The sequence below is a fragment of the Meleagris gallopavo genome, chromosome 2 (assembly GCF_905368555.1).
Source record: "Meleagris gallopavo chromosome 2, MGAL_WU_HG_1.1, whole genome shotgun sequence".
Classification (NCBI taxonomy): Eukaryota; Metazoa; Chordata; class Aves; order Galliformes; family Phasianidae; genus Meleagris; species Meleagris gallopavo.
The window spans coordinates 47305428-47324662 of record NC_139405.1 but is presented as its reverse complement, the minus strand read 5'-3'; the positions used below and the strand labels follow the sequence as shown (position 1 = coordinate 47324662).

The following is a 19235-nucleotide window of genomic DNA, read 5'->3' as shown; positions in this document are numbered from 1 at the left end:
TTTTGACAACCTACCCTGAACAGTGCATAAAGATCCTAAGATCCATTCAACAACTTCGTAGAAAAGCCCACAGCAGGGTTAGTAAACCATCAGGATGGTAATAAAAGTGTGAAAAAATATGAAAATGAAAAAAAAAAAAAGTTTTAAACTGCGTTACCGTATCACATTTAAGTTTTATGCTTCTATTACACTATCGATCCTTTAAAATAACCGTCTTTGGTATGGTACTCTTTTTCACGTTTTAACAACATAAGAGGAGTATAATGACTTTCAGCATTTTATTGTCAGGCATCCCTTAGGAAACACAGGCAAACACTTTGTCCCGCTAATTGCTTTAGAAAACTGCTTTTCTTGCTTCTTAAATAACATTCACAAAAAGAAAAAAATGAAAATTGCACCTAATGGAAACAGTATCTCAACTGATCCAAACGTTCTGCCAGTAGACTTTTACCTTTAAATCATTAGGATTAATTAAACAAGCTTAGATGTTTCCTTCAGAACAACATAAAAATGAAGACACTGTGACTCCACTTCATTAAACAGATAGCATATCTTCTTAAGACAAATGAGAATTATCTCCAAATATTCAGTGACACGTCTTTGCCATAAAAAGAAATCTATGACTTGCTTATAAACCTTTTTTGTTTATTTAGGAAATACTCAAGAATGCTAGAGTTGAAGAAAACATTAATATCGCAAAGGTTTATCAACTGTTTCACGCTCTGTAGTTTACATACTGAATTGACAATCTGGTTGAAATCTTTACTACTTATATTAAGAATATTACCTTGCGTGTAGGCAGCATCATCAGATCCCATACTCAATTTTCGTGCATCACTGATCCTATCCACATGTGCTAAAACAGGGTCAGTAAGATGCTGGATACCCTCTGGTTCAACATAGTGATCAGGAAGGTTTAGAAGGTTTGTAGGTTCAAAGGTTGGGGAGACTACCCCTGGGGAAACTGCAGGGGGCTTATTTGGAGAAACTGTAATTTTAAAAGTATATTTTGTGTTAGGCTGCGTAACAACCACTCGAGGAGAGGTTGCAGTGGTGCTGTTGCCCACTGCTCGACTCTTGGGTGGATGGTGATGAATAAATGCAGGACCCATGCTTACTTGACCAGACATATTCCTAGAAGTGGCAGATACTCCAGGATTTGTCGATATGAAAAGCGTGGGCTGGTTCCGTACAAGTTGATCATCTCCTGCGGTGGCATTTGCTGAAATGTAGACCTTAGGCTGACCACGTGTGATCACTTCATCAGTATTTGGAGGACTGGCCGATATGTAAACAGTGGGCTGACTTCTACTTAATGTCTGGCTGTTGAGGGAAGAGGGAGTAGTGGAGGTGCGAGGGCCAGTTGAACGCAACTTAGAAGAACTATTTCTCTGTGGTGGTTCAAGTTTGATTTCAATTTGGTTTTTGCGAGGTCCTGTGGATATATTCTGAATGTTGTATTGGCTATGAGCAGAGGATTGTGAGCTACCAGATGAATGAATCATAGGTGCTTGTGGAGTAGTAGGAGAACTGATAGGCATATAGACATGAGAAGTCTGGTGGCCTTGCTGATTTGGCTGCGTTGAGTGTTGCGATGAGGTATGTGGCGTGGTATTGGATGTAGGAAGAGTAGTCCAAGGACTTGGCTGCGAAGGCTGGTAGACTTGCTGAGGATGCATAGGATTAAACTGAGATGCCCAGCCTGCCTGCTGCTGTGTCTGTCGAGCTGTACCACTAGGAGCTGTGATATAAGGCCTAATATAGATAGAATTTCCCTGTGGACTGTTAAGTACAGGAGGAGGTACACCATGTATGTGCAAAGACGTAGGGGTATTGCGGCCAGGCTGAATATTTGGGGCTAAGGTTACCATGATTGGGTTGAATCTGGGTGTTTGTTGAGACAAGTTAGATACTCCTTTGCTGCCTAGGTGAAATCCAAGATGCTGCCCCGGATTAGAAGCACTAACTGTATTACCCATTCCAAAGACATTAAATCCTTGTGGAACCTGCGCAGGTGCAGTCTGTGGTTCCTGCTGAAATAGTTCATTGTTGGGCTGCTTGGTTTGAAGGTGTCCATCGCTAACGCTGTGAGCTAGAGTCCTACTTCCATTCATTCTTCCATCTCTTCCATGGTGATACACGTTCTGTGACTGCAAATCCAAATTGAGAGATGTCATGTGATTTCGTAGTCCAGGAATCGCAGAATCATCCGAGAAACTTAGGTCTCCTTCACCATAGAGATATTTTGTGCTCTCCTGAGACAGAACTGCACAACAGGCATCCAAATTATTGTTATTCTATAAAAGACAGATGAAAGTTTGACATTACTGATAAAATACTGTTATGGTTAGATAAATATAGGCACAAAACCATCAGTGAAAAGTTAACAATGTAGCATCAAATGGAAAGCTTTAGGTGGTTGGCCAGCATAGCAACTACGAACATACACACACAGGGCTTGCATGTGAAGCTTACTATTTTGAGAACAGCAACTCAGTCACTGGAATCAAGAACAGAGGTCTGCACTGCTGCTGAAGCAATGACAGTGACATCTTGAATCTTGATAAGCTAACGGTACAGTATGATACACAGTGATTGAATACTTTTGCTATTCCCTCTGAATTTCAGAACAATCTTCACCAATGACCATATCTCTGGTTTGAGAAGAAAATGACAGAAAGAACAGACTCACAGTACCTGCATGTGTACAGTACTGGTAAACAACTTAAAATCAAATTACATGTTTACTTAAAAAAAAAAAAAAAAACCTTTTGCAAACACTTCAATACCAGTTGTGCAGTAACTCCTGCTGAAAATGAAAGGTAAATCGTATGCAGAGAAGAAACATGCAGACCAAAGAAATTGCACAGGAGCATATAACTTCAGAAGCAACATAAAAATTCAGTTTATGCACATACAGCATATGATCACTTTCTTGTAAGTTAAAAATATTAATGAAAACCCAGGGGCCATTTAAACCACTGTTTGAAAAGCTTTTAGATTCTTACATTTGTATAAGATTACTTTATAAAACCTGTAATGAAGAAACTTAAAAACCACCAAAAAAAAACCTACCTAGCTAATTTGATTTTTTAAGAACATATCAGAAGGAAACTAACTGTTAATCCTAGTTCAATGTTTCCAATGTTTAATAATACTGTATCAGATCTCTGTAACTGTTTCCCTACATAAGGGCCTTGCTAAAAAAGCCTACATGTGCTGGTGGCATCATTTCAGAATGCTGCACTCTGTCCCTATCATTTCCTGTACACTCCTCCCTCCAGTCCTCACCTCAATAAATAAGTTAATGCTTTCAGCCAGAAAAGCTCTTGTTAAGGCACAGATGTTGTAAAAACAAAGTAGGTGTCAAATTCATCCAAACACACTGAACACCAGTTACCAGAAAGAAGAAAAATGATCAAGGAAAATATTGTACATGCCAAGTAGTAACATTATCAAATAGTTAAAGAACACACAAGCAAGAGAAAGTGCTCCATGCTACAAGCTTTGCAGCAAGTTATTCTTGTTGAACTAGTAGATAGCAGCTCCTTCAGCAAGCTGAGGGCTTGGACAGAGAAAGCAAGCCTGTCTCTACCTGAAAAAAATTACTGAAGGAAAAAAAAAACAAAAAACAAAAAAAAACAAAAACCAGAAGTGGGAGAGGGAGGACAAGCTAAACTCCACCCACAAAACCAAAACTATGTGTTGATACAAGTGAGATGAAGTTCTGAACTCTTAAATAATATTAAAAACAAAAACAAAAACTCAGAACCAATCCAAACAACAAAAAAGCTTTAAAAAAAACCACACAAAAAATACAGGGTTTCCTAAAGGCCATCTAACTAGCCAGTCACATAAAAGAAATGTTGCAGAAATGTCTTGAGAGAGATGAAAGTGGGTCAAATGATTGTACACATAATGGGTCTAGATTGGAATAAGCACAAGAGGACAAAGTAATCAAATAATGTTAGTAGTGAAGAAAGGAATCAAACTAAGAAAGAACAGTGGGTAAGAAAATACAGTAACAGTAGCCTTGTATTCATTGCAAAGAAGAAAAGGGAGCCAGAAAAGGGACAGGATGCCATAGAAAAACAAGCTAAGAAATCTTAAAGATTTTGCATGAACTTCAGTGAATGAAAATTATTAACAGAAAGGCCAAAAAATAATAAAAAAAAATTAAAAAAAATCAAACCAAAAAGGAACAGGCCAGGCTTGCAACGCCCTTACATTCAACTTGAATGCATTTGCTTTGGACATTTTTTTTTTTTTTTAAAAAAGACTGCATCCAATCAGTTCCAAAATTACAGTGATGTCAACGAGCAAATTGGAGAATTCAAGGGGGAAACGGGGGCACATGGAACCCCTGGCATCTTCTGGCTGGCAGAGGCAGAGTTTCAACCGCTTCTAGTTCTTTATAGACCAGAGAACCGGTTGATGGCAGAATTGAGCATATTCCAGCAAAACAATGCCCCTCATCTTAGCTCTGCCCATGTCCCAATTGAGTTTAAAATGTTGGCACCCTGAAAGAGAAAGAAAAAAAAAGAAAGAATAAGAATGCTGGAGGGAAATGAGGAAGCAAGGAGAGGACGTAGACTTGAGGTGCAGGTGGTTATAAAATGCCCCAGACACACAAAAAAAGAACCAAAAGGGACAACGTCAACAGAGAGGGAGAAGCTGTGGCAATCCCTTTGAGTGAGAAGGGGAGGCTTGAATGCAGAAAGCTTGCTTTCCAGGAAGAATGGAGGGATGCAAAACTCTTCTGGAACACCCAATGCAGTCAGCCCAAGAAAGCAGTAAGATTGCCAGTTCCCTAGATGATACAGGTTTCCGTTTCATGTTAGTTTTTGGTGGTCCTCTGGTTCCAAGATACTAGGTATCACTTGGATATTTTAACATTGGGCAAAAGAACAGCATTGAGATATTCGTATAGTTTTCCTGCACAATTCATAGCGATCTTAAGAAGCTTTGGTTGTGATAAAAATCTTTTGTCACAATCACTATGAAATGCAGAAGTGCTTGAACTCTTTCAGGTTCTCTCCTGTGATATTTTATATTTCCTGTTGTAAAAATAGCTTCATTCGGACACATACTGTGGGAGCAAGGCAAATCACAGCACTTCTTACATAGTACAGTACATTACTCATTGTATCTTGGAGCTAAGCTACAGTTACTACATTTACCCGAAATTAATTCCGCCATGCTCAGTTACTATAGGGTACAATTTGCTATGCAGATCTGTTCCAGAAGCACTACAAATACATGTCCAAGTACTCTCAAATCCCACTGTCTAGTCTTTACCACCAGCTCAAGTACACAATTTCTCAGGTTGAAAAGGTTATATTATTCTTTTTTAAAGCAGTCCATCTTAAAGTTGCGTAGCCAGAAGCTGATTCAGAGAAACCAGAGCTCATGAAATTTCAAACACCACACTGAGAGGATTTTGTTTTAGAAATCTCTGCCTTGAACAACCTACTAACATCACCATAAGTAGCTTTAGGGTGTACTGAATTAATGTAATAATATTGTACATATGGAACATATGCATATATAATTTTTTTTCTCCTTTAAAAACACTTTAAAAAGCTGACCTAAAAAAAATTTTCTCAAAATCCAAGCTCTCATCCCATATCTCTATCCAAGTACAGGATGCACAATATCTTCTCTTCACAGTTTTAAGACTTCTTTTTATGTAAAAAAAACAAATCCATTGTATTCAGCAGTATTCAAACACTGCTGAGTTTTGAAGAGCCATGTGCTATCTTTTAAAGAACCAAGAACCAAACATCCAAAAGGTGACGACTCTTGCATTCATTGCTACTTCATTGACCTTACTCAATAAGCAACTCTCTCATTTAAAGAACAAAACTGTATCTGTAGTATAAAAGTTAGATTAGTTCTACAGAGAGCTAATATAAAAAATAGCAGTGAACTATCCTGAGAACAAATACAAGCAGTCGATTGTCTGGTTCAATTTTCCCTACAGCTAAATAATAATTAAAGAGAAAGGGTTGGGGAAAGCCTGAAACCTCACAAGTCCACTTTCAAATCAAAAACAATTCTCTCAAGAACTGCTGTTTTCACAAATTCTCACTCTATTACAAGTGTAGAATTATGATCGAGTCTTGAAAATTCAAACATTAAACTGGCACAATCACACTTCCAACAGCACAACTGGCATAGCACTACTTGGATGCATGTATGTTGACTATATATATGCCATATGTAAGTATGGACACGTGTATTTTACATATTAAAATACATATAAAAATAAAACAATCAGCATTCTTTACAGCATAATTCTATCATCAAAGACATGTCATAGCCATAGTCCAGAGACAAACAGCTTCTAGGAACATACTGCCTATCTTTTTCCCAATCAAATTTTGTATGCTGTTGATCAATATGAGTATTCACACAATCCTCCATTGTCCAGCAACTCAAAGGCTGAATACTTTAGATAACGACGAAATTCAAACAGCACGGATATTTTGGGATCACAAGAAAATGCAAAGCAAACACACTTAAGCAACAGAGTTTAGTAAGCCTAACAGAATTTGTTAGTTGTAGACATTTAGACATTCAGTGCCCTTTTGTCATGCTTCCATGAGCTTTGGACAGGCATAATAAACCACCTTCCAAAGTAACTAATGTGATGTTATAGAAGTGATATAAAAATATGGAAATAGCTGATGCCATGGCAAACGCGTGGAAGGAAGGGATTCCTTTCAGAGGGACCTCAACAGCCTTGAAAGATGGGCACGGGTGAGCCTAATGAGGTTCAACACAGCAAAGTGCAAGGTTTTGCACTTGGGCCAGAGGAATCCCAGGCATCCATACAGACTGGAAGGAGCAGTCCTTGAGAGCAGCCCTGCGGAGAAGGATCTGGGGGTCTTGATAGATGTAAAACTTAACATGAGCCAGCAGTGTGCTCTTGCAGCTCAGAAAGCAAATGGTATCCTGGGCTCCATCAGGAGAGGGGTGGCCAGCAAGGACAGGGAGGTGATTGTCCCCCTCTACTCTGCTCTTGTGAGACCCTATCTGGAGTACTGCGTCCAGGTCTGGAGACCCCAGTACAAAAAAAGACAGAGAGCTGTTGGAGAGGGTCCAGAGGAGGGCACAAAGATGATCAGGGGGCTGGAGCACCTCCCCTACGAAGACAGGCTGAGGGAGCTGGGTTTGTTCAGCCTGGAGAAAAGAAGGCTGTGGGGTGACCTCATTGCAGCCTTTCAATACTCAAAGGGAGCTTACAAACAAGAGGGGAATCAAGTCTTTGAAAGGGTTGATAACAGCAGGACAAGGGGAAATGGTTTGAAGTTGAAGGAGGGAAGATTTAGGTTGGATGTCAGGGGGAAATTCTTTACTATGGGAGTGGTAAGGAGCTGGGACAGGCTGCCCAGGGAGGTTGTGGATTTCCCATTCCTAGAGGTATTCAAGACCAGATTGGATGCGGCCCTGGGCAGCCTGGTCTAGTATTAAATGTGGAGATTGGTGGCCCTGCCTGTGGCAGGGTGGTTGGCGGTTCATCATCATTGTGATCCCCTCCAACCCAGGCCATTCTATGATTCTGTGAAACTACAGATATAGCATTAACAACAGCATCAGACAAATTCTTTATTATTTCTGAGACCAAAAAGAATCCACAGATTAGCAGCATGGATTCCAAGACTACAATAAAATAAACTAAGGCCATCAGGCAGCCGAAGAAGAACTGGGTAGAAACACATCAGCACATCACATCTGTCCAGGTGTCGCACAGCCAACACCAGGCTGATTGCCTACGTGACTCTGGCTAATATTCAGAAGACAAAGTACTCAGGTGCGTGGGGATTATTACACTCTAACGCTCCTTGCTGTAGAACATATGTAAGGCCAGCAGCACCAGCTCTGCAGGCCAGGTGAGCTGGGGCAGAAAAACAGAGGAGCAGGTAAGTGCCCAGTAACAAGATCAAAGTCTGATGGAGATCAAGGTGGCAAAACTGCTTCTATACTTGTATACTTCTGTATACTCAAAGCATACCAAAAAAAAAAAAAGCGGAGACTGTCTTAAAAAAGTGCTTGCTGGACTTCGTATCTCTCTTTTGGCCACAATTTAACTTTGGCTCATGAGATGGCTAAAAGGCAATGAATATGCTCATTATCAAGACTGCAACCTCCATGCACACTGCTTCACAGGATGGTCTGCTTAGGAGGGCCCAATCCAACACAGCTCCCGATCTGGAATAAATAAATTGGCTGTGTATATTTGTCTCATTCAAAGAAGAAGACAGAAAGAAAAACAACCTGCTTTCAATACAGACAATCACACATGGTTAGTTAACATTTAAAATAAACATAATCAATTACTCATACAGTTACTAACAGAACACTGACCTGTAACATGCATCTGGATACAACACCTTCAGGTACCTCAGGAAACTTCTGTCGCAGGTCATGTAAAACCTGAATATCAATTTGCTGGCTTCCTTGGGCCATTCGTATATTGCCTGGTCAGGATTGTTTTTCAACAGGCAGTTTTAGGCCTTAGTAAAGGGAGCACTCATCTCTTCTGACCCAGCATTTTCTGAAAGAAGAAGCAAAAATTTAAGACACTGAATGCAGGCACTACTGATGTTAAAACATCAAACAAAAGAAAACCTGAAAAAAAAAAAAAAATCCCCACAAAAATCCTCTTCAGTTGTTAAATCTAAATCTACATTTTATGTCAGTGTTTTTTCCACATCACGTCTGGCTAACAAATGGCTATTCAGATTCTTACAACCTTGAAAACTGCTCATGTAAAGGCATATCTGATTAATTTCCTTTTTTTTTTTTTTTTTTTTAAAGAAGAATATAAATTTATCAAAATATTAAAATTCATTGATTCATTGTTTAGGACCAGCATTTTTATTTCTTTAGAACATAAATTAATGCAAAAAAGTTTACATCAAAAAAGGGAGGAAGCATTAGTTTAGCTTTTGCATGTAATTAGTTTCATTTTCAGTTACTGTTTATTACAGAAAATTGGGGCTAGAAGTTCAGTGTTTCGTAAGTTTCAGGATTTCTTAGCAACAGCCTATTAGTTTTCACCTGATGCATTTCAGAGATTATGACTAGAAGGGAACAACCTATAACAACTTATTTCCTCAATTAATTTTGTTTCTTTTTAAAAAAAGGAAATTAAGAAGAATACACCGTAACCAGCCAGTCACACTTGCACAAGATATCTACCCTGAGCTTACAGCATCCCGCGTGCTTTTACCAAGAACAGTTTCCAGCAATTAAGTTTGGAAGAATGTAGAATTAAGCAAGGGAACGGTATCTCCTTTGTTTTCTTATAGTCATACCCATTTGTAGTATTAGTTTACACATAGCAGTCAACTCCAACATTCATTTACTTCACAAGTTAACAAACCACTGAAGATGTACATCAATATATCCACTTTTTCCTTCCCTTCTCTGCCTGCTTTTCTCTTTTTTCCCCCATCATACCTCCCATTCAACATGCACCATCACCCTACTGCTGCCTTAGCCTTCACAGGTGAGCACTACTCCAATTATCTCCCTACGCAACACGTACACTGCTACAGGCAACACCTTTTTATGCCTCCATGGGAAATACTCTGAAAAATTCAGCTGGCTTGGAAATATTTGAATTGTTGCTTCTTCCTTTACACTTTTTGTTAGAAGCATTTCACACAAGGCCAAAGAAATAATTTAAGACAAATCAAAACAAAGAAGTTCTCACAAAGCAAAAACCACACTAAAAATCCACAAGTAATTTTGTGTTGATTTCACAAAATTTAAGGTTTGGTTGGTTGGTTTGGGCTATATATATTCAGAATATATAACACTCCTGGGTAACTGACAGACCAGTTACCCCTCCACAGCAGGGAAGGGTCACTTCCAGCCAGAGCCACTTTGTGCTTCTATGATGCTTTTTGCTCACTGAACACTGCCCAGAGGTATGTCCTTTTCTGCAGTGCCTCCTTAGTAATTTGCTTTACAGATTCTTCTAGAATTTTCCCCCAGTACTACTTTAGACCAATTATTTATCCTGTACTTTGCCCTCATTTGATTCCCACTTTGCTCTTTCTTCACTAGAGAATATTAGGCTAAATTCAAAGACAGCATAAGTTTCTTTTACAGTTAAGATGGGAGCATTTCTTACTTGTCTTTACTTTTAGTCAGTGTCTAGGAACAATAAATGCAATGAGGACCTTCTCCAATGCAATGCGCTTGATGACTTTATCTTCAGAGAAAAAGGCAATTCTACTTGAGATTTAAAATATCATAAAATCCACAACAGTCTCCTTATGTGTTCACTTATGTCTAGTTTTGTCCACAACCTTTGAGCCAAACACTAATATGGGAACTGATTTTTACTAGCTTTTCTGAAGCAGTATCAGTACCTTGAGGTTTCGCTGAGCCCAGAGGAAAAAAAAAACACATTACTTCCAGTTATGAAGAGTAGTAACTTAAGAAAAATTAAAACATAATATTGTATCCTTAAACATAGCAAACACTCCTCACTCACATCAGCATTTCCTGTGGAGCTCCCCTTCCTTCTCCCCCTTCATCTGAGCACAAAACTTTCCTCCCTGCCCACAAGAAACACAAACCCCTGTTTAAGCACTCAGAGCACAGCCCTACCAGGCACCTCTAAAGGCTCCTTGGAACTTGGCAACGCAAACTCTTACCAGCAACCCACCAGCACACTCTCTCTGCAAATGAGTCTACATGCTTGTTTTTCCTGTACCCCTATTCCCTAAAAGGATACTGCTGGGGAGTTGGTTAGGAAGCATTATTGCCAGTTCTCTAGTCATTTTCTAGAGCATTAACACTACTTGTGATTCAAGTGTAATCACTGCAATGCCACAGCTTTTCTTGAGACTGAAAAGATGGAGAAACCTACAAAAAACTGCTGACAAAGCATGAAGCACATGATTTCCAGCATGAATCACAAGACAGACATAATGCCTTCCAGGACATAAGGCCTGAATCACTCCATTATAAGATTTCTTCAACTCCTGTGTTTTTGGTGGTCTGAACTGATAAAATTACCAGTCAATTTGTAATTAGCTCGAACACTTCCAATCGTATCAACAGAATCTAAAATAGCAATGCTATTCAACAGTCTGCCAGCAATTCAAGATTTTTCTCTGACGAAGAAAAAAAATAAAAATCAAAATATATGTTACTTTGATGACTCTGCCCATATATATTATATATATATTTGGAATAAAAGCCTGTTATCTAATGAAATAGAGAAGACTAAAGGTCCTAAGAATATTCCATTTATGATCTGCTCATAATTTTAATCTCATAAATCCCATTCTCTATGATGGAATTGTAATACATATTTAATTAAAAATATGGGAAAAAACAGAATTTTTTGTTAGAATACCCAGAGATGCTTTGATAAAACAAAGATCACAGATCTATCCACAATTTTTAGTGTACCTAACAATGTAATATTCTACTACTGAAAACAACATCACAACTTCAAACAGCCTTAGCATACAAGTATCAGCCAGGACTGCTAGAGTTAGAAATTCAGATTATGCAATTCCTCCCCAGAGCACACATTCTGCCTATCTGACTATTCAAGTTCAGCTTCCCTTCTCTTCATGCACTTTAATAATGGACACAGAGCAGTCCAGCTCTTTAGGAGCTACATTTGGTTTCACTCAGATCCATACAACTCAAAACCTCATGTGGACAGAGGTGATCAATACAAAGATCTGGCACAAAGTCCCACACGCGTAAACCAGAAGCAGCACACTTCCCATGGCGACAGGCACAGTATGACAAGAGCTCAGCTAAAACAGACATACCTTCACTGATCCTGCAGAAATTTATTCTCTGTATCCCAGGAGCACCATCTCAAAGGAACAGAAATACCGAAGCACACTGCTACACAAGGTACCCTGTGGCAGCTGCACCCAGGATCCATAACCTAAAGGTAGCACGGATACACCTAAACAAGCTGTGGCTATACTGTTAGACACATCTAAGACACCTCAGAAACCAACAGCGGGCAATAGAAGATAAAATATTTTGTTTTGAACAACTCACCCTACACATTTGAAAAGTAACTGTTAAAAAGCAAACTGGGGCAGCAAATTTTGGTTTATACAATTGAAGGAAATCATCTTGGGCAGAGAGAAACACAGATATCTAAAATTAAAAAAAAATTTTTTTTAAACCAGAAGAAGTGCCAGGTTTTTACTGTGTACTACCATGGAGACAAGCTATAATAAAGGAACATTACAGTCAGCATGGTTAAAAAAAAAAAAAAAGAAAGAAAGAAAGAAAGAAAGAAAGAAGGAAAGGCAATAAATGAAGTCAGAAAGCAGTCTTGCTACATCGGTCCAAGTACTGGAGAGTTCCTTTTCCCTCCTCCTCCTATGTGCAGTGTGGGAAAAGGCACATACAGTGCTCAGTTTGTACACGTGCTGCTAAAATGACACTAAAGCCCATTTGTATTTTGGTACACATTTCTGCAGCTTTCATCTTATCACATGTGATTTGCATAGCATATGAATTGCTCTAAATCACATTGTGCTGTCTAGCTAACAATGCTAGAAACATATTTCATCTAACAGTTTATTTTAGGAACCTGTTCGTAAATATTTATTGAGAGTGCTACAAATGCAAGAACAAGAGCACACTTCCTTGAACAAGAGCTGCTCTGCAAGTAATGCCTCCTAGACTATTATAATGCCCATAATATTACATAACATCAGAGGCAGATGGTGGTGGTATGTCAGTAGAGGTTGAACCTTCCCATCAGTATCTTGTTGCATTTTGTTGCCATGCAACAGAGGCAGCAGAGGGGCAGTTTGACAAAACAGTGCCTGACATGGAAGTGTGTATGAAGCAAAGGTGTGCTGTTGAATGTAGAAAAGGTGGCACCCGCTGACATTCATCGACACTTGCTGTACATTTCTGGAGATCAAACAGTGGATGTGAGCTCAGTGAGGTGATGACTGGTGTATTTCAGCATCAATGACAGTGGGTCACCTCTACTGGTATAATTTTTTTTTTTTTAACAAGCGTGGCATGCAGGCCACACACTTATTCACAGCTGGTGAAAGTGCATAGCTAATGGTGGTGACTGCAGTGAAAGACAGTGTTTTGTGGCTGAGAATTCTCTCTACCAAACAGTGTATTGTGCTCTTTGTATCTGTTGTAGTTTCTATGGAAATAAATAGGAAGCATTACTTCCAGAGCAACCAAGAACGCAGATGATAGATGTTGCACATAAAATGCTGCTCTAATGACAGCAAATGAGATGCAACAAGTCGCAGTTTGAGGCCAGTAGAGGTTGCTAAAGTGCCTGTTGAGACAGCAGCCAAGGGACTCCTGGCATTTCTTTTCATGGATCCAAGAGGTACAGAAAGACTGTACAAACAAAAGCAATTACAAAAATGATAATAAAGGAAAAAGAGCCCCCTATACTTACCTTCAGTTCCTTCACCAATACCAAATAGCCGCCCTGAATCCTCCAAACTGGGTAGCTGAACAATTAATATCTCAAAAAAGGAAAACTTTTTTTTTCTCCGCACCCCACCATCACACTTTCTTGAGCTGTACCTACCCCACACATTTAGCTACTTTTTATCTGAGCGCCAAGTCAAAAACAAATATAAAAAAAAAAACAGCTGTCCCTACTTTTCAGCCAGATCCCAATTCTGACACAATATTCCAAGTCGATGGTTAACTGCAATCTAACCAAAGATCCTTGCTGTAGCAAAGGCCACGCAGTTTTAACTACAAGACTGACAACTTGCATTGGGATTGATGAGCAAGCAAAATCCAAATAGAAAAGCACCAAAACTGTATGAATCTTTGAGAAGCTAGAGTACAAAAAAGGTTTAGAAATCTATCTGTATGAAATAGTGAAGTAACGGCTTCCCCCCACGTAACCACAATACACTTTTTCTGAATGCCAACACACAGTCCAAAAGTGCAGACATTTTTTTTCTTAAACTTAAGAAAAAGTGAGTAGGGAGAACATTTTGAAACAAACACATTCCTCCAAAGACTCCCATATTCACTCTGCAAAAGGGATTAAGTGAAACAACAGAAAACAACAGGAAAACAACAGAGCTTACAATAATATCATTAATACTTTTAAATGTGTATTTTTAAAGTAAGAGTAGAAGCCAACTGGTAGAAAACTAGCTTATTCAATTACATTTAATTTAAAAAATTAAAAATTTAATCTTTACAACACGTTGCTCAGCCTTCCTATGGCTATTTTAAAGCCATCTCAACAGTGCTTGCAGTATCTCTACTTAAAATAAATAGATAAGTAAATCTTCCTATCAAAAATACAGGTTATCCTCCACTTGTTACCATCCACTTCCTAAATAAAGAACAAAAATATCAGCTTATCTGAAGTACTGTTTATGGCCCTATCCTCAGTCTATGAAACAGTGATAGTTGTTACTCAATTTTTTAAGATCAATCTCTTCAGACAAACAGGAATTAAGAGAAAGGATATAAAAGCGATCTGGTCACATGATAACAAAAAGAAAAAATGAGAATTACAAATACAGCATGATTAAGAGCTCATCCCCAAATACAGCACTTGATTATATTAGATAAAAAACTTTTACCAAATAATGATAAGCATGGGGAAGATGCAAAAACCTACAACATCTCAAAGAAATAATCTGTTCCTTTAAAAGAACTATTCTCAATGACCAAACGTGGGAGAGTTCTACATTAGAGCATTATTTCTAGTGCAACTGCTCTGAGATTTCAGAGACTGAAACAGAAAACACACGTCTGTGACCAATCTTTATTTTAAAAAATAGTTCAAGAAGGGTGAAAGTCTACATGCAAGCCATATTTGCTTAACTAAGCCTGTTTTTCTCTCCAACTTGCTCGACTAAGCTGATTTGATTGATGCAGGAGAAAGAAAAAATTTAAAAGCTTCCTAAAATGAAGTGATATTTTTAAATGACGAGTTTAAAATGGAACTAGATGCTACAGTCAGTCTCTTACAGCTTCTCTGACCAAAGCACACACTAACACAGTTAGAAATATTCCCATGAGTCAGACAAACGGGCCTTTTAGCCCAGTGCTGTCTCCAACAGCAGCAACAAAAAACAGGAAGGGCACATGAGCCTGAGCCATTCTGTAGTACATTCCTCTCACATTCTTTAAGTATATACAGATGTTTGCTTAAGGAGATTAGAACAGATCCCTGTCTACTGCCCTTACAGACCTGTTGACTTGTATTTATCCAATAGGCTTTATAACTTAATGAAATTTCTCTGCCTCCACAATATCTTGTGGCAAAAAATTCCAGATTTTACTACTCAGTGCTTACAAACATTAAAAAACAAACAACAACAACCAAATAAAAGCAAACAGAAGTCTTCTGTCCTGTAAGCTTTTAGTGCCGGACTTAGTTCTGCATGCAATGCCTTGGTGAATTTGCAAGCTTCATTCATAAATTCTTTTATGTTCCTTCCCTTCTCCAAACCAGTAAACTGGACTTTCAAGTCTCCCTTTGCCTTCTCTTTTTTAAACCTTCTGCCCACCTTCTGCAACACCAGTATATTCTCCCTGAGGTAGCTAGATCGTAGAATCCAATACTCGAGAGTCTGCAGGCTTTTCTGGCTGCTGCTGAACACTGGTCTATCGTTTCAGATAACCACCATAAATACGTGATTTCTATATTGAATTGTAACAGCAGTTCTGAATGTAGTACCTGTGAGCATCACCCAACCTGCTGCATAACACAAGACCACATAATGGAATTTGAGTCACTTATTGATAATCCTCATTCCCATCTATGCTTTTCCTTCTTCATAACTCTAAGAATAAAAATTGTCAACTTTGTGATGGAAAGCGTGTTGTTACTGCAATCGTAACCAGCCTGTACACATATTGTAACAAGCATCTGGAAATATTCATTGATTTACTTCTATATTCTAGCTTTCCTAAATTTTAAATCAGTGAGCAACACTGAAGGGAGCTGGTTCCAGAAGAGTTTGTAAAATATTTTTAGTTTTTATGTCTGACTTCAGCCCAAACCAGACCTAAGTTTTCCCTGAACAACTTGTCCCCTGAAACACTGCAAATATTTGGAGAACTTGCCAGTAACCCACTGCTAACAGCTGCAATAAAATGGAAGTGAATGACAAGTTCATTCAATAGCTTCAGGAGCCTCTGCAATAGTTGACGCTGGGCCAGAAGGCATTAGCCTACAGCCTGAGTACAAAGAACCCCATCTTAAAATCTCACAACTCCAAACACTCTCAGTATCACAAAACCACACTCCAGCTATACCTGGAGCAACACAGTTTACAAGTTTCTGGCTCTATCACCAAAAACTGTAGTCCAGCACGACTGGCTGCATCAAGGCTGTGAACCTCAATGCATCTCACTAGTCCCTAGTCCCATAGTAGCATCTTACCAGGTCAGATGCAGCTTATACTCACTAAACTCACAATATTTCCTCTAAAATTATTTTGTTAAATGAAGCAGACATCTGATGAAACAAGACTTGTGCTCTCTAGGAGGCCACAAACCGGGATCTTTCCAAATACTCTTTTTTTCCCCCAGTTTAAAAATGAAACAAGACCAAATGCAAACTTAGTTTTGAATCATTTTTGAAGAGACAGAGGCGCATGATTACTATCAGGGGAGCCACCAAAGGACATCCCCATGTGGATGGAAGCACAGAAAACAAGCATAACATTTGTAGCCTTCAATAGCTCTCACACCTGCAATATCTCAGGCTTCCTCAAAGTAAAGCTCTCTTCAACAGTATACATAAACAGTTTATTTTTAGAAGACATATGATTTATCGGAGAAATAAATATAAATGGAAACAGTTTGAAACTGCTTTTTAAAAAAACAGAACAATGAGAATCAAATCTACGGTGACATACTCAAATGAAGAATAATTACTGAAATTCAACTGAGGACCCAATAGCTTTTGCAAAACTACTTATTTACCCTTGTAGAGACAGCCCTTGACTACAGCACATTAGTTTCCAACTAATCACTTATGTAGTTTGCTCTTAGGATACATCCACTCTCATTCTAAACAAGTACAGCAAGATCTATTATCAATTATGATACACTGTTATTACAACCTTCTCAGTAGAAACAATCAGACACATTTTAAACCTAACTGCTGTTTTCTTGAAATAACCATCAGATTTATCCATGAAAAAGTTAAAAACAAAACAAAAAAAAAAAAAAACCAATGTCTTTGGTTTGCTAATTGAAAGTGTTTTTCCTTTATCCTAGAACCACAGAATCATAGAATGGGTTGGGTTGGAAAGGACCTCAACCTCTGCCAACCCCCCAGATCTGATACTAGACCAGTATCAGTGGTCTAGTGGCCCAGGGCTACATCCTACCTGGTCCTGAACACCTCCCAGGACAGAGCATCCACAGTCTCTCTGGGCAGTCTGTTTCAGCATCTCACCACTCCCTCTGTGAAGAAATTCCCCGACATCCAATCTAAACCTTCCTTCCTTGAGCTTAAAACCATTCCCCCTTGTCCTATCACTATCTAACTGAGTAAAAAGTTGATTCCCTTCCTGTTTATAATCTCCTTTTTAAATAGTGGAAGGCTGCAATCAGGTCACCTCATAGCCTTCTCTTCTCCAGGCTGAACCAGCCCAGCTCTCTCAGTCTGTCTTTGTAGGGGAGGTGGTGATCCAGTCCTCTCATCATCATGGCCTTCCTCTGGACCCTCTCCAACAGCTCCACACCCTTCCTGTACTGGGGGCTCCAGGCAATTAAAAAACTAAAGAACTGTCAATTCCTCATTCAGAAAACAAAAGAATTAAAAAGACTGAATGCTAACATACAAGCCTCACTTATAATGCTTTTGCTCTCGTTTGTAGATACCTAGAATTGTTGAATGTAGAATTATCCCACTGTTAATTTCCAGAATTCACTGGGAAGCCTTTGCAAATGAACTTTAACAAGACAAGCACAGTTGTCCTGTACTGTCACTGCTTGTGAGGTAATTCAATTTTTTCTATGTATTTTGGATCATTTGGTTCACAGTCAGAATCTCTGGAATGTCTTGGTACCCAGGCAAATATCTAACTGCTGCAATTCATGACCAAAACCAGCAACACCATCGCAGATTGGACAGGTACTCTCTTGGCTGGATAAGGAACTGGCTGGAAGGCTGGGCCCAGAGAGTGGTAGTGAATGGAGCTAAATCTAGTTGGTGACCTGTCACGAATGGTGCTCCCCAGGGGTCAGTCCTTTTCAATGTCTTTATTGATGGCCTGGATGAGGGCATTGAGTGCACCCTCAGTAAGTTTGCAGATGACACCAAGTTGGCTGGAAGTGTTGATCTGCCAGGGGTAGCAAGGCCCTACAGAGGGATCTGGACAGGCTGGATAGCTGGGCTGAAGCCAATGGGATGAGTTTCAACAAGGCCGAATGCCAGGTCCTGCACTTTGGCCACAACAACCCCAGGCAATGCTACAGGCTTGGGGCGGAGTGGCTGGAAGACTGCATAGAGGAAATGGAGTTGGAAGTATTGATTGATGCTCGGCTGAAAATGAGCCAGCAGCGTGTCGAGGTGGCCAAGAAGGCCAATGCATCCTGGCTTGCATCAGGAACGGTGTTGCCAGCAGGAACAGGGCAGTGATGGTCACCAGCTCTGGTGAGGCAGTACCTCGATTACTGTGTCCAGTTTTGGACCCCTTGTTGCAAGAAAGACATTGAGGCTCTAGAGTGGGCTCAAAGAAGGGCAACAAAGCTGGTGAGGGGTCTGGAGCACAGGCCTTATGAGGAGCGGCTGAAGGAGCTGGGATTGTTCAGTCTGGAGGAAGCTCAAGGGAGACCTTACTGCTCTCTATAACCACCTGAAGGGAGGTTGTAGTGAGCTGTGGGTCGGCCTCTTCTCTCATGTAACTGGTGATAGGACTAGAGGGAATGGCTTCAAGCTGCACCAGGGGAGACTCAGGCTGGATGTTAGGAAACACTGCTTTTCTGAAAGAGTGGTCAGGCACTGGAATGGGCTGCTCACGGAGGTGGTGGAGTCACTGACTCTGGAGCTGTTCAAAGAACGTTTGGATGTTGTGTTGAGGGACGTGGTTTAGTGAGAACTATTTGTGATAGGTGGATGATTGGACTGGATGATCTTGTAGGTCTTTTCCAATCTTGGTGTTTTTGTAATTCTGTGATCCCAGATCTCAGAGCTTACATCTTACAGTGGTTTTGCTTATGACTCAGTTGCTATTTCCAAGGTGTTTGCA

At 39.6% G+C, this 19235-nt stretch overlaps 1 protein-coding gene across 4 annotated transcripts in view; it reads right to left on the bottom strand.

Annotated features, from left to right (window-relative positions):
• The window catches only part of TAB2 (TGF-beta activated kinase 1 (MAP3K7) binding protein 2), a 62268-nt gene that overhangs the window by 12810 nt on the left and 30223 nt on the right, over positions 1-19235 (bottom strand). For 2 of the 4 annotated variants that reach the window (XM_085217000.1, XM_085217001.1), the window contains exons 2-4: positions 8371-8560; positions 788-2297; positions 15-53 (exon numbers count right to left, since the gene is read on the bottom strand). In XM_085217000.1, the coding sequence (XP_085073126.1) occupies positions 15-53; positions 788-2297; positions 8371-8472 (1651 nt within the window). In that variant the 5' untranslated portion in view covers positions 8473-8560. Of the gene's footprint in view, positions 1-14; positions 54-787; positions 2298-4227; positions 4521-8370; positions 8561-19235 lie in introns of those variants that run through there. The other 2 variants (XM_085217003.1, XM_085217002.1) reach the window with 2 other exon arrangements.